A 13433-nucleotide genomic window follows, 5' to 3' on the forward strand; every position below is an offset into this window, starting at 1 on the left:
CCGACCCCGCAGTCGTTCCCATCGCCCAGGAAGCACAGAACCTTCTGGATGCTTTCGGGGTCCTGGGGGTTCTGTAAGGAGACAGAACAGGCTTTGAGGGCACCTGTGCCTTCCCCAGGGGAGGTTTTTTTCCCACCCCCAGCAGCTGGGGGGTTCGATCCTCACCTCCATGGCATCCCCAAACTGCTGTTCCATGAGCTGCCTCAGCTCCTGCCTGCTCAGGGGGCTGCAGTTTTGGGTGCAGGTGTAAAAAGCAGCCCCGGTGCCACCGGTGTTTTCCTGCAGCTGGGACATCTCCCTGCGAACCTGAGGCAGCCTGTGAGGAAAAGAAACATTAAAGGGGCCTTTTTTCCCCCCTCCCCTCCCCACCCCGAATTTTTCAAATATGTTACTCTTAAACAACCCAGGTGGGAAGGGAATGGGAGAAGGAAGAGCCAGGGAAGGGGGCAGGGAAATTGAAATTAAAAGGTTGGGGAGACACAGTGAGAGAGGAGAGACAAAAATCCCATTTGTTTTCCTCAAGAGAGGAGAGGAAAAAAAAAATAAAAATCCCATCTCTTCTCCTCTGGAGCAGAGCAGGGCTGTGAGTGGAGGCCACCTCCACCAAACCATGGAATGGCATCATCCCATCTCTCTCTCTCTCATATTCTTTTGTCCTTTAGGAGAGCTCAGCTCAGCTCCAGGAGCATCCCATGGCCAGCAGCTCCTGCTCTCCTGCTGGTGGCCAAGCCTGAAGGTCCATCCAGGCTTACCTGGGGGAGGAACAGGAGCTCTGAGCTTCAGGAGCGCGGTCTGGGGCAGAGCAGCTCTTGGCCATCTTATATACAGTTCAGGATCAGAGCCTGGGACTGGCAGAGGAGACACCTGAGACATCTCCCCCCCCCAATTACAGAGTCAGCCCCTTTTTGTCTTTGTTTGTCTCCTTCTCATTAACTTCTTCTCTGATGATTTTTTTTTTTTGTTTTGTTTCCCCTCTGGCCTTAATTCCTGGCCCTGCCCCACCTGCAGACACATTTCAGAGGAATTCAGCAGAAAAGGTTATTTTTACCACCCAGGGGATTTAAGTTGAAGGTGATGATGCCCCAGCAACGCCCGGCGCTGTCGTGGCTGTGGAACGTGTTTTGTGAGTGGGAGCTCCCCAGGGAGGGACAGGAGGGAGGAGAAGACCCAGGAGCTCCCCAGGGAGGGACAGGAGGGAGGAGAAGGTCGAGGAGGGTTCAATGTGGTGGAGAAAGAGAAAAGAAACCCAAAGAAGAAGAATAATGAGGATGTTGTGGTGGATTGTTGCTCGTTGTCCAAGAGAGACATGGAGGGGCTGGAGTGTGGCCAGAGAAGGGAATGGGGCTGGAGCAGCAGGAGAAGGGGATGGAGAAACTCCTGAGGGAGCTGGGGGGGCTCAGCCTGGAGAAAAGGAGGCTCAGGGGGGATATTCTGGCTCTGGAATTCCCTGGAAGGAGGTTGGAGCCAGGGGGGGATCGGGCTCTGCTCCCAGAGAACAAGGGACAGGAGGAGAAGGAACAGCATCCCCAGCTGTGCCAGGGGAGGGGCAGGTTGGGAATCAGCGGGAATTTCCCCATGGAAAGGGTGGTCAGGCCTTGGCAGGGGCTGCCCAGGGAGGTTTGGATTCCCCACCCCTGGAGGTGCCCAAGGACTGAGTGGCACAGAGTGACAAGGTGGGGACGGGGCACAGGAGTGGGCTGGATGCTCTTGGAGATCTTTTCCATCCTCAGTTATCCCGGGATGCTCCTGGATCCCGATCGGCAGCGAAATCTTTTCCCACAGTGCCACCAAGTGGCACCCGGAGCAGGACAGGGGGACGCGTGGCCTCACGTGGGACTCGGGTGGGGGGCTCGGGGAATTCTGCCACCAACCCCTTCCCAAAGGGACAAACCGAGGCACAGGGACTGGAACTGCCTCTGCTTCCAACCCCGATAATTCTGGGATCCTCCAACCCCGATAATTCTTGGATTCTCCAACCCGATAATTCTGGGATTTTCCAACCCCGATAATTCTGGGATCCTGGGCTGTTCGAGCTCCGGGGCTCTGTGGGGTTCGGAACGGTCAAGTTTCCCGAAATAATAATAATAATAATAAAAAAAAGCAGGAAATTGCCGTTTATCCCGGGATAATTCCGATTGTTCCTGCAGAGGGGGAGGTGAGGGCTGGGGAAGGGGGAAAATGCTGCGCTGAAGGTTTAAGGTGAGGAACCTGGAAATGTGGGTTTGGAGACCTGGGAATCTTTGGATGGGGCTTGTTTTGGGAGGGCAGCAGGACAAGCAGCTGGAATCTGGAGTTTTATCCATGTTGTTGCCTTCCTGACATTCCTTTGCCTCTTCTCCCCGTTGTTTCTTTCTCCCTTTTGCCCAGAACTGAGGGAAAACTCCACACTCCCCTAATTTCAGGCTTTTCTTCCATACCCAGAGCAGGATTCCCAAACTTTCCCGGGGCTGGAGCCCATTTTGCAGGGGGGTTTTATCCTCACATCTGTGTCATTATCAGGAATTAAGCTAATTGGAGTAAAATCCTTTATTTTCCCCCCCTCCCGTGCTGCTGAGGCATTTCAAGTTCTCTCCGCTGCAACTTCCTTTGTCCCTAATTCTTTGTGACATTAAGAAGTGTAAAACATCAGCTTTGCCCTAATACAGGTTTCCCTCTTTTTTTTTTACATGTTAATGAGCATATTTAGCATATTTCTTCGGAGATAATTGGATTCTGAGGCTCCCTGTGGCAAAGCAGCAGCGATGCCTTTAATATCTGAAAGAGCCTGTATTTGAATAATCCCACAATTCAAATTAGGAATTAATATCTCGCCTGGAAACAAGACTTTGGAGGACCCTTTGTGGCGTTCTGAGACAGTTTGAATACATGTGTTAATGATACTTGTGGGGGAGGTTAATTAAACCCTCTCTTTGCATTTTGTAACCCCCCCCCCCAACTCACAGAGGGGCACAAATATCTTGGATTATCTCATCCCCCCCTTTCCTGATCCTCCTTGGGAGGGAAGGATTTTTCCCAGCTCCAGGGATCCACGTGGGTGTTTCAATTCAAAAAATCTGGAGTTTATCAGGGAGGAAATGAATTTTTCTGAGGGTGTAAAAGGGACTGGGAAAAGTTTATTGAAAAAGCTGTAGGTCTGGGAAAGGAAAGGAAATTCAGGGAAAGCTCCAGCAGGAGATCCTGGAGCCTCTCAACATCTCCAAGCTCCAGCAGGAGATCCTGGAGCCTCTCAACATCTCCAAGCTCCAGCAGGAGATCCTGGAGCCTCTCAACAACTCCAAGCTCCAGCAGGAGATCCTGGAGCCTCTCAACATCTCCAAGCTCCAGCAGGAGATCCTGGAGCCTCTCAACAACTCCAAGCTCCAGCAGGAGATCCTGGAGCCTCTCAACATCTCCAAGCTCCAGCAGGAGAAGTCCTCCCACCAGAGGACGCTGCCTGTGCGTGTCGGGGCTGGGTGGGGGCACCCACAGACACCCTCAGGGAGGGGTTTTTGGGACCCCAGAGCTGCTGCCAACACCCAGATCTCGCTTGGCCCCTCTCCCTGAGCCAGTTGAACTCGGGAAAAGCAGAGCCCTGCCCGGGAAGCAGCTCTTTGGGAGGGGGGGGGGCTGGGGGTGTCACAGATCCCTCCTCTGCTTTTTCCTCCCCTTATCCCTCATCCTGGGTTTGGAGCCACGTGTGGGGATGGGTGGGACAGGACAGGGCTCTGCTAAGCTGCTCCCCTTCCAAGGCTTTGTTTGGTGGACACCCTGAGTCACCTCTCGAGGTGGAAATGATTCACGGGCCGGGCTCGTTTGGGCTGCTCCACGTGGCAATGATGCTGGTGGTGTTGGGGACGATCCAGAGCCTCTGCCCGTTAACTTCCTCCCTGCCCAGCACATCCAGGGCCTTTCCAGTGCTTTTTTTTTGTTTTGTTTTTTTGAGAAGAAGCTCCAATTTTGGGCAGTGAAGTCTCAGGTTTTGAAGTCTTGGGTTCGGCGTCTCCCGCTGTCGGGGGTGGGAAGGTCCTTTCATCTGCTCCTCAAAAGAGCAGCTCAGGCCACCCACTCAGGGGGTGACTGTGGAGCACCAGGGAGGGAGCAGCTGGTGCTGGGGAGTGGCTGTGCCTGGAGCAGGAGGGTGGGAAGGGGGCACAGAGGGCGAGTTGGGAAACGTGAGCCAAGGGCAGGTCGGCACCGTGACGGGATCTGGAGGTGTTGGGGTGGCACAGGAGAAGCTGAGAGGGTGCTCTGGGGCGAGACAGAGCTTGCCTGGCGGGGATGTGTCGCCTGGCAGCGCTCAGGGTGAGCAGGGAAGGTCTGGGAGCCGCCCCCACAGGGGCTTTTGGGGTGGTGGAAAACCAGGGGGAATCCCAGCTTTCAGTTTTTCAACTGCGTTTCCCAAGGAAGGTAAAAGCTCCTGGTTTTTAATATCAAAAAAAAAAAAAAAGGTGCAAAATCTCTTCTAGTTTAATGTAAATTGGTAGAGACTCTGCTAAAACTGCTGGAAAGGGGAAGGACTGGGAAATTGGCTGTTGGACACGGGAAACCCAGGTGGAATCCAGGCCCTACCAGTTCTGCCTGTGGTCTTGCCTTGTTTACAAACCAGCAGCGGTTGGGGTTGTTTACACTGGGTGGTTTGCACAGGGTGGGTTGTGCTGGGCTCTCTGAGAGGCTCCCAGACATTCCCAGGAGCTCCTGGCCCAGGTGTACGTTTGTGCTGGGGGTTTGGAGCTGGAGACGGGGTCAAAGACAACCCACAGAACTCAGCTGGGCTGTGCTGAGAGGGGCTGATCACTGTGCCTTCAGTAAATAGTGGGGGATTCTTGTTTTAAGTGGAGTTCTTGGTCCTGGAAGGGCCTGGAGGACCCTCTGGAGCTGCTGACTCAGCCCAGGAGAACGTGGACTCCAGACTAGCCCGGCTCTCAAGGGCAGATGTGCAGTACTTGACCTGCTCTGAGGGACTGGATTCCGTAAAAGAACTCCCCCTGGAACGAGCAGGACCAATCTGGGGTGCTGCTCATGGTCCCTCTGCTCAGCAGCAGCTGAGATGCCCCCGCACAAACCAAGGAATCAGCTCCTCCCCTCTGGATTTACAACCAGAATCCGCTCAACCCCAGCCTGGGCAGCACCTCGGCCCGTGCCTCCTGCCTGCAAGGAAAGGTGTCAGCAGCCACCTGATCCGCCAGGAATGCCGGGGGATCACCCCTGGTGCCTCTTTTCCAGCTGTACCAATTACACCCCACCCCTCCTGATGAGGGAGGGAGATGGCACGAGGCGGGATTAGCGAGGGATGAGTGAGGGGAGCAAAGGAATGAGGGTGGTGGAAGCTGCACGTTCCCCCCAAGGAGCAGGGAAAAGCATCCATCTGGACCCCCTGGGAGGGTATCCCAGGGAACACGAGGAGTTCAGGGGCAGGTTGGGCCACGGGGAGGAATTTCCTCCTGGAAAGGGTGGTCAGGACGTGGCAGGGGCTGCCCCTGTGAACATAACTCACATTCCCAGCATTTCCCTCCTCCTGCTGTTTCCTTCACCGTCTCTCTCCTCCACGTTTGCTCTTTTTCCACCCCCCCAAACGCTGCTCTCCTGTCGTTTTATCTCTCAGGAGCCCTTTCTCATTAAAATGAGGCCTCTGAGCTGCTTTTCTCGACGCCCCCATAACTCCAGCCTAAAAGACCATTAAGCAAGAGGACAGAAACTCCATCAAAGGCAGCTCTGAACGATGGGGGGGGAGGGTTATTTGTATGTGGGAAGTTAAAAAGGTGCAAGGTGACGAAACCGGGGCCCCTGAGCTCAATTAACACTCGCATTGCACTTCTTGCCGTCCTTATTGCAGCCGGCATGAGGCAACAGAAAGAAGAGATGTAATTAGGAGACGATTGAAAAGTAAATTTTTGGGGGGGGTTTAATTATTTTTTTTTTTTGTTTTCTAAATTTAACACGAAGGAATTTTCTCTCCTGTCGTGTCCCCTCACCAGGGGAGGGCAGGGCACTCCTCCCCTGCTGCGTGGCCAGTGGTGCAGCTCTTATTTCTCTTATTTCTCACCTTCTCTCCCTCATTTCTCTCCGTTCTTGCCCCTAAACCAGTTCTGGCACCGGGACAGGCAGCGCTCCACGATGCTGGAGGTGCGGCTGTTCAGCCGGAACGAGGAGCGGGATTTGGAGTCCTTGGCCGTGTCCTTGATGTCCCCAACTCCCGGGACACCCCGAGCCGTGCACGCCCCCGGGGCTGAGGGCTCCGTGATGCTCGGGGACACCGTAAATCCCGAGGGCTGAGCAGGGCAGGGCTCGCCAATCGCCACCTCCTGAGCGCAGCGAGGCTCCAGCACCTCCAGGGTGCAGGGTTCCCCCAGACACACGTCCTCCAAGCAGCTCCCGAGTGTCTCGGCCGTGCAAAGCTCGTCCGGAGGGAGGGACATCCCGGTGCCGTCCGAGGGGCAGAGCTCCACGGTCAGGATGTTGTGCTGCAGGGGGAAGGTCATCACGCACATGCCGGGCGTGTCGATGGTGCAGGGCTCCATGGCCGGGCCGGGCAGCTTCACGGGGCAGCTTTCCACGCAGCTCCCACCCGGGGTGTCCGCTGGAGGGGCCGTGGGCTGGAAGGGCGAGCACAGAATTCCGGTTGGAAAAGCCCTCCGAGGTCACCGAGTGCGCGCCCCGTGGCCAATTTTTGGCACCCCCTCTCCATCCCAGAGCACCCAGTCCTTGGACACCTCCAGGGATGGGCAACTCCATCATCATCCCCTGGGCCTGACCACCTTTTCCATGAGGAAATTCTTCCCAGTTTCCAGCCTGAACCTCCTCGAGGGGAATCCCGAGGGCACCCACGTGAACTCACACAGGGGCAGCCGGGCCCAACCTGAGGGCAAACATCTCCCCCCTGGCACGGGCAGGGATCCACCTGGAAGCTCTGCTCGGGGCAGGAGGGTGCAGGGCACGGCTCTGGGTCCCCCCTGGCACACGGGGAGGGGCAGGGGCCGGTCTGTGCAGCAGAGCTGGGCAGTTGGCACTGGGAGCTCATCCTGCCACGCTGAGGGTGAGCTGAAAGAAAAAGAGCGATTTTTTTATGGCTATTCCTCCCCCTCCCCACCAAAAAAAAAAATCAGACATTCAGTGAAAACTTCGGTGGTTCTGTTGTTCTCCTGCCTGAACTCCCCTAAAAAAAAAAAGCAGCTTTTCCTTTCAGGATCTGTTTTCAGCCAAAGTTTCAACGATATTTTCTCGGGAGAGCGGCGGATTTCCAGGTTTATAAATTTCCAGCTGATCCCTTCCCTTCTCCAGGTGATTCCTCCTTGTCCTGGAACTCTGCTGGGAATACCCAGGGGTGTAGCTGTTCCTGTCCTACCCCTGCCATGACTAAAAGCAGCAACAGGACAGACAGGTAAGAGCAAGGTGGAGTTGTTCAGGTTCCCCACGAGGCTGGACACGCTCACCTGGCACTCCAGAGGTGCTGCAGCCACTTCCCTGCTTAGACTATCACAACAATTTGGGCAAAAGGGTGGTTTTATCCCTCTCAACCCCAGCACTGGGACAGCAGGAAGGCTTTTGAAGAGCATCCATGGGAATTCCAGCAAAGCCAGCACGAAGGAAGGTCGTTACTCCTCCAAAACCCTTCCCCCCAAGGAGGCTGAGAGCCAACAAATTCCCCCCTTTCCCCCAGGAATCCATTTCAGGGGTGGGAAATCAGGAGCAGCAGCAGCAGGCTGGGATCTGCAGGATCCCCAAAAGGACTTACCCAGCTGAGGATCAGGACAGGATGAAGCTGGGATGTGCCTGGTGTGTCCTCTGGCCTCGGGAGCTGAGGAGCCCCAGGCACCCCGGCGAGTTCCCCATCCCAAAATCCGGCCTCGCTCCGCCTCTGCCCCGTGATGGATTATTTGACTAATTATTTTTAATGGAAACCGGGCTGGAGCCCAACCTGGAGGGAGCTGGGGGTGGCTTTTTGGGACTCCACCACGTGTCCCCCTCCGAAGAATTTGGGAAATGAGTGGACTCCCTGCCTGCTCTCCAACAGTCACGGGGCTGTTTTGGGGGGATGATGCTCAAACACCCTCCAGCCCAACAAACACATCATGAGGGCCATTAGGGCCAGGATGGGATGTGGGATTTGGGGGATTCTTTAATTTTTAGCCACGTCTGACCTCCTTCTGTGCCTGCCACTGTCCTGTTTGGACATCTCAGATATCTTACATATCAGCCCTTCGTTTGGGGAGGTTTTGCATCTGCTCCTGAAGTTCTGAGTCCAAACAGCATCTCCACTGCCATGAGGTTGCCTTTGCCCTCGTGCCTGAAGGGCAGGTGGGTGGTGGAGGGGGTGACAACCCCCCTTTTCATCCCTCTGCTTCCCCCCAAAAATCAGCTGAGTTCCACCAGTGCCAATCCCAGTGGTGGGCAGCAAACTCTCAGTCCAGTCAGGGATCCCAGATTTATCTATTTCTGCTTAACAAGCCAAAAGTCTCCACCCTGGAAACGCTCAAAGGAGGAAGAGCAGGCGCAAGGGCACACCTCGGTCTGCAGGTGAAACATTCCCTCGCTTCTGTGGGCAAGAAATACTGGTCTGATGTTGTGTCACCGAGCGACTTCGGGCTGGTTTGCAGCGAGCAGAGCAGGAGGTTTCACAGCCTTTGATCTCCACTGCTTGGCTCTCTCCCTTCCCCTCTTGTAAAGAGGGATTTTCAGCCAGGAACAGGAGCTGGGGGAGGTGGGAAGTCGCAGATGGGATCAAAGTTGGGGTGGGCACAGGAATGTGGGCACAGGAGGAGGGCAGGGGGTTGCCCCTCTGTGCTGGGCACCAGGGCTGGGTCCCTCAGGGCAAGAGAGACATGGAGAGGCTGGAGAGTGTCCAGAGCAGGGAATGGGGCTGGAGACACTCCTGAGGGAGCTGGGGGGGCTCAGCCTGGAGAAAAGGAGGCTCAGGGGGGACCTTGTGGCTCTCTGGAATTCTCTGACAGGAGGGGGGAGCCGGGTGAGGGGCAGGATCTTCTCCCAGATAATGACACAGGACAAGAGGAAACGGCCTCCAGCTGTGCCAGGGGAGGGTCAGGTTGGCCATCAGGAGGAATTTCCCCATGGAAAGGGTGGTCAGGCCTTGGCAGGGGCTGCCCAGAGGGGTGGGGGAATCCCCACCCCTGGAGGTGCCCAGGGAAGGCCTGGCTGTGGCACTGAGTGACACGGTGGGGACGGGGCACAGGGTGGACTCCACGGGCTGGGAGGTCTTTTCCAGCCTCAGGGACTCTGTGAATTCAGGTTCTGGTGCCACACTGCTCTAGGTCGAGGAGAAGGGATGTTATGGAGCTGCCCAATTCCCTCTCAGTGTTCCCAAACCCCAACAGTCACGGGGTGGGGTGGTGATTGCTCCCCCTCATCTGATTGCTGAGTCCACTTTGGGTCCCCCAGCACCAGAGAGTTTCCAACAGATTGGACTGACCCCACTGGACACCACCATGATTCTTCCAGGCCTGCAAGTCTGGCAAGGAGGGGAAATTGTGACCTGATTTTTTAGGGGTAAAATTCTCAGCTGGAGGACTAATTGTGTGTCTGGTAAGAACAAGGGGAGCTCCTCCAAGAGCAGAGGACAACAAAGCCACTTCCACAGTCCTGTTTATTCCTGGGCTCTGGGGCTGCCTCAGGAGGTGCAAGAAAACATCCCTAAATAACTTTTATCCAAACAAAGTTTAATCCTGGGGGGGGTGGGGGGGGATATTTTCCAGGCTGTATCATCCTTTACTTCCCTGCCCTCCGTAGGAAATGCGTGGATGGGGAATTCCAGCAGTCCTAGTGTCCCACTCTGGGCAGCATTAAAAATTATAATGGAAGCAGGGTATAATTGAAGGACTGGAGGTGGAACAGGTCTGGATTATTAAAAAATTGGATTTCCATACCCCTGAGGTGGCTCACTTCCGGGGACACCGACCCCGAAATCATATAAAAGGGTTCCCATTGTGGCGTTTTTCAAACCATTTTGGGTTTCATTTGGGGCTTGCTGGTGGTGAATTGGGTAAGTCTGGCTTGGTTCTTGCTGGGGAGTCACGTAGTGGTTGGATTTATTTCATTTCCAAGCGTTGCAGAAGCAACTTGAAAGACTTTTGGGTGCTTCTGGTCGGTGAGATTTGTGTGTGTGTGTGTGGGGGGGCTTATCCAGCAGCTGAGCTGGGGGTAAATATTAATTCCATCTCCTACCAGGCTTTGTTTGCCGCGTGTTTTTGCTCTTCCTCCACCAAGAGTGGACCAACCTCTCTCCCTTCCCCGGCGATTTTGCTCCCCTGTCTTAACCAGGGAATCGCTGGGGCTCGGGAGAGATCAAAAGGCAACATTAGGACTTCAAAGGGGAAAAAGTGGGAGGGGAGATAAGAAGAGGAGACTTTCAGGCTGCCAGGGCGAGCCATGCCTGGGAGGGAGTCTGGATGAGAAGAACCAGGACTTCTGTGGGAGAGCTGGGAAAGCAGCTGCTCTGGCAGAGGCAGATCCTTTCCCCGGGGAAGTTTTCCAGGATGGGATCCCCCCCACACACACAATCCTCTGGCTGAGGATCCGAGCGTGGACAGGGCGAGGTCAGAAGCTGAACCATCTCCTTTTTTTGGGTGGAAATAGGGAAGTGAAGCCAAAGATGAATCCCAAACCAAGGGGAGCTTGGGGTTGTTGTGTCTTCAGACCTCGCAGTAGAACCCAGCTGAGTCTGAGGAGCTTTCCTTTCCTGAAACCCCTTCAAGGGGATTTCACCCCCTGCTACGGATTTCGGGCTGTTTTTCCCAGCTCAGGGTTCCACTGGAAAAAAAAAAAAGGGATAATTCAGCTCCGTGCATAAAACAGCCTCGGGAAAGCTGGATGCAACGCCCGTTTCTCACATCGTTCTTTCCTTCTTTCAGCCTCCTCCCCTCCCCTCCCCTCGAAGATGCGTCTCCGAAGCGGCTGCCCCACTGCCCAGCTCTGCATCCCCCCTCCCGCCGTCCTGGTGAGGAGCTTCCCCGTGAAATCCCGCCGAGATCCCTCTTGTGGCACCTCCTGCAACTTCCAGCAGAGCTTCTGTTTGCCCCCTCGTGGGAGTCGCTGCTGCTACACCGGAGTCCCCCAGGGCAGCACCACCTACGTCAACCTGGGCGGGCTGGGGCTGGCACAGGGAGCCTGTGGCTTGGCCGTGTCCACGCGTGTCCCTCCCTGCTGCCAGGGGGTGGGCAGCTGCAGTGCCAGCTGCAGGGATCCCTGCTGCTCCCAGGTGTGCCAGGGCAGCGCCACGTGCCAGGATCCCTGCTGCCAGGAGGTGACCAAGTGCACCACAACCTGCCAGGATCCCTGCTGCCAGGAGGTCACCAAGTGCACCACAACCTGCCAGGATTCCTGCTGCCAGGAGGTCACCAAGTGTACCACAACGTGCCAGGATCCCTGCTGCCAGGAGGTGACCAAATGCACCACAACCTGTGTGGATCCCTGCTGCCAGGAGGTGACCAAGTGCACCACAACATGCCAAGATCCCTGCTGTAAGGAGGTCACCAAGTGCACCACAACATGCCAAGACCCCTGTTGTAAGGAGGTCACCAAGTGCATCACCACGTGCCAGGATCCTTGTTGCAGGGAGGTGACCAAATGCACCACCACCTGTGTAGATCCCTGTTGCAAGGAAGTGACCAAGTGCACCACGACATGCCAAGATCCCTGTTGTGTGACCAGATGTACCACCACGTGCCAAGACCCCTGTTGCAAGGAGGTAACCAAGTGCATCACCACGTGCCAGGATCCCTGCTGTCAAGAAGTGACCAAGTGCATCACCACGTGCCAAGACCCCTGTTGCAAGGAAGTGACCAAGTGCACCACAACTTGTCAAGACCCCTGCTGCAAAGAGGTGACCAAGTGCATCACCACGTGCCAAGATCCCTGCTGCAGAGAGGTGACCAAATGCACCACCACGTGTGTAGATCCCTGCTGCAAGGAAGTGACCACGTGCACCACAACTTGTCAAGACCCCTGTTGTGTGACCAGATGTACCACCACGTGCCAAGATCCCTGCTGCAGAGAGGTGACCAAGTGCATCACCACGTGCCAAGATCCCTGCTGCAGAGAGGTGACCAAGTGCATCACCACATGCCAAGATCCCTGTTGCAAAGAGGTGACCAAGTGCATCACCACGTGCCAAGATCCCTGTTGCAAAGAGGTGACCAAGTGCATCACCACGTGCCAAGATCCCTGCTGCCAGGAGGTGACCAAGTGCGCTACTAAGTGTGTGGATCCCTGTTGCAAGGAGGTGACCAAATGCATCACCACGTGTGTAGATCCCTGCTGCAGAGAGGTGACCAAATGCACCACCACCTGTGTAGATCCCTGCTGCAAGGAAGTGACCACGTGCACCACAACTTGCCGAGATCCCTGCTGTCAAGAAGTGACCAAGTGCATCACCACGTGTGTAGATCCCTGCTGCAGAGAGGTCACCAAGTACATCACCAGATGCCAAGATCCCTGCTGTGTCACCAGATGTGCCACCAGGTGTGTGGATCCCTGCTGCCAGGAGGTGACCAGATGCACCACCAGATGCCAAGATCCCTGCTGTGTGACCACCTGTGCCACCAGGTGTGTGGATCCCTGCTACTGCAAGAAGGTGTCCAAGTGCTCCACTAAATACGTGGATCCCTGTGGCAAGAAAATGCCCAAGTGCTCTCTTAAGGGTCTGGATCTGTTTGGCAAGAAAGGGGCCAAGAGCAGCAGCAGGTGCGTGGATCCTTGTTGCAAGAAAGGGGCCAAGCGCAGCACGAGGTGTGTGGATCCCTGCTGTGACAGGGTGACCAAGTGCATCACCAGGTGCCAAGATCCCTGCTGTGTGACCAGATGTGCCACCACCTGCGTGGATCCCTGCTGCCAGGACGTGACCAAGTGCACCCCGAGGTGTGTGAATCCCTGCTGCTGCTGCAAAGTGACCGAGTGCACCAGCAGGTGTGTGGATTCCTGCTGCCAGGAGGTGAGCAAGTGCATCACAACCTGCCAGGATCCCTGCTGCAAAGAGGTGACCAAGTGCATCACAACCTGCCAGGATCCCTGCTGCAAAGAGGTGAGCAAGTGCATCACAACCTGCCAGGATCCCTGTTGTGTGACCAGATGTGCCACCACGTGCCAGGATCCCTGTTGTGTGACCAGATGTGCCACCACGTGCCAGGATCCCTGCTGCCAGGGGGTGACCAAGTGCATCACCACTTGTCAAGACCCTTGCTGCAAGGAGGTGACCAAGTGCATCACAACTTGCCAAGATCCCTGCTGCCAGGGCGTCACCCGCTGTGCCACCACGTGCCAAGATCCCTGCTGCCAGGGCGTGACCCAGTGTGCCACCACATGCCAGGATCCCTGTTGTGTGACCAGATGTGCCACCACGTGCCAGGATCCCTGCTGCCAGGGGGTGACCCAATGCACCACCACGTGCCAGGATCCCTGCTGCCAGGGGGTGACCCAATGCACCACCACGTGCCAGGATCCCTGCT

General features: G+C 55.8%; 1 protein-coding gene across 1 annotated transcript in view; it reads left to right on the forward strand.

Annotated features, from left to right (window-relative positions):
• Positions 1-10867: 10867 nt before the first annotated feature.
• LOC114071767 (keratin-associated protein 10-4-like) overlaps positions 10868-13433 on the forward strand; it is a 3228-nt gene continuing 662 nt past the window's right edge. Inside the window, exons 1-3 of the mRNA XM_027909623.1 lie at positions 10868-12399; positions 12790-12834; positions 13096-13275. Coding sequence (XP_027765424.1) covers positions 10868-12399; positions 12790-12834; positions 13096-13275 — 1757 coding nt within the window. The remainder of the gene's footprint in view (positions 12400-12789; positions 12835-13095; positions 13276-13433) is intronic.

The sequence above is a fragment of the Empidonax traillii genome, unplaced genomic scaffold (assembly GCF_003031625.1).
Source record: "Empidonax traillii isolate 1590-97213 ecotype Southwest subspecies unplaced genomic scaffold, ASM303162v1 scaffold2265:size82072, whole genome shotgun sequence".
Classification (NCBI taxonomy): Eukaryota; Metazoa; Chordata; class Aves; order Passeriformes; family Tyrannidae; genus Empidonax; species Empidonax traillii.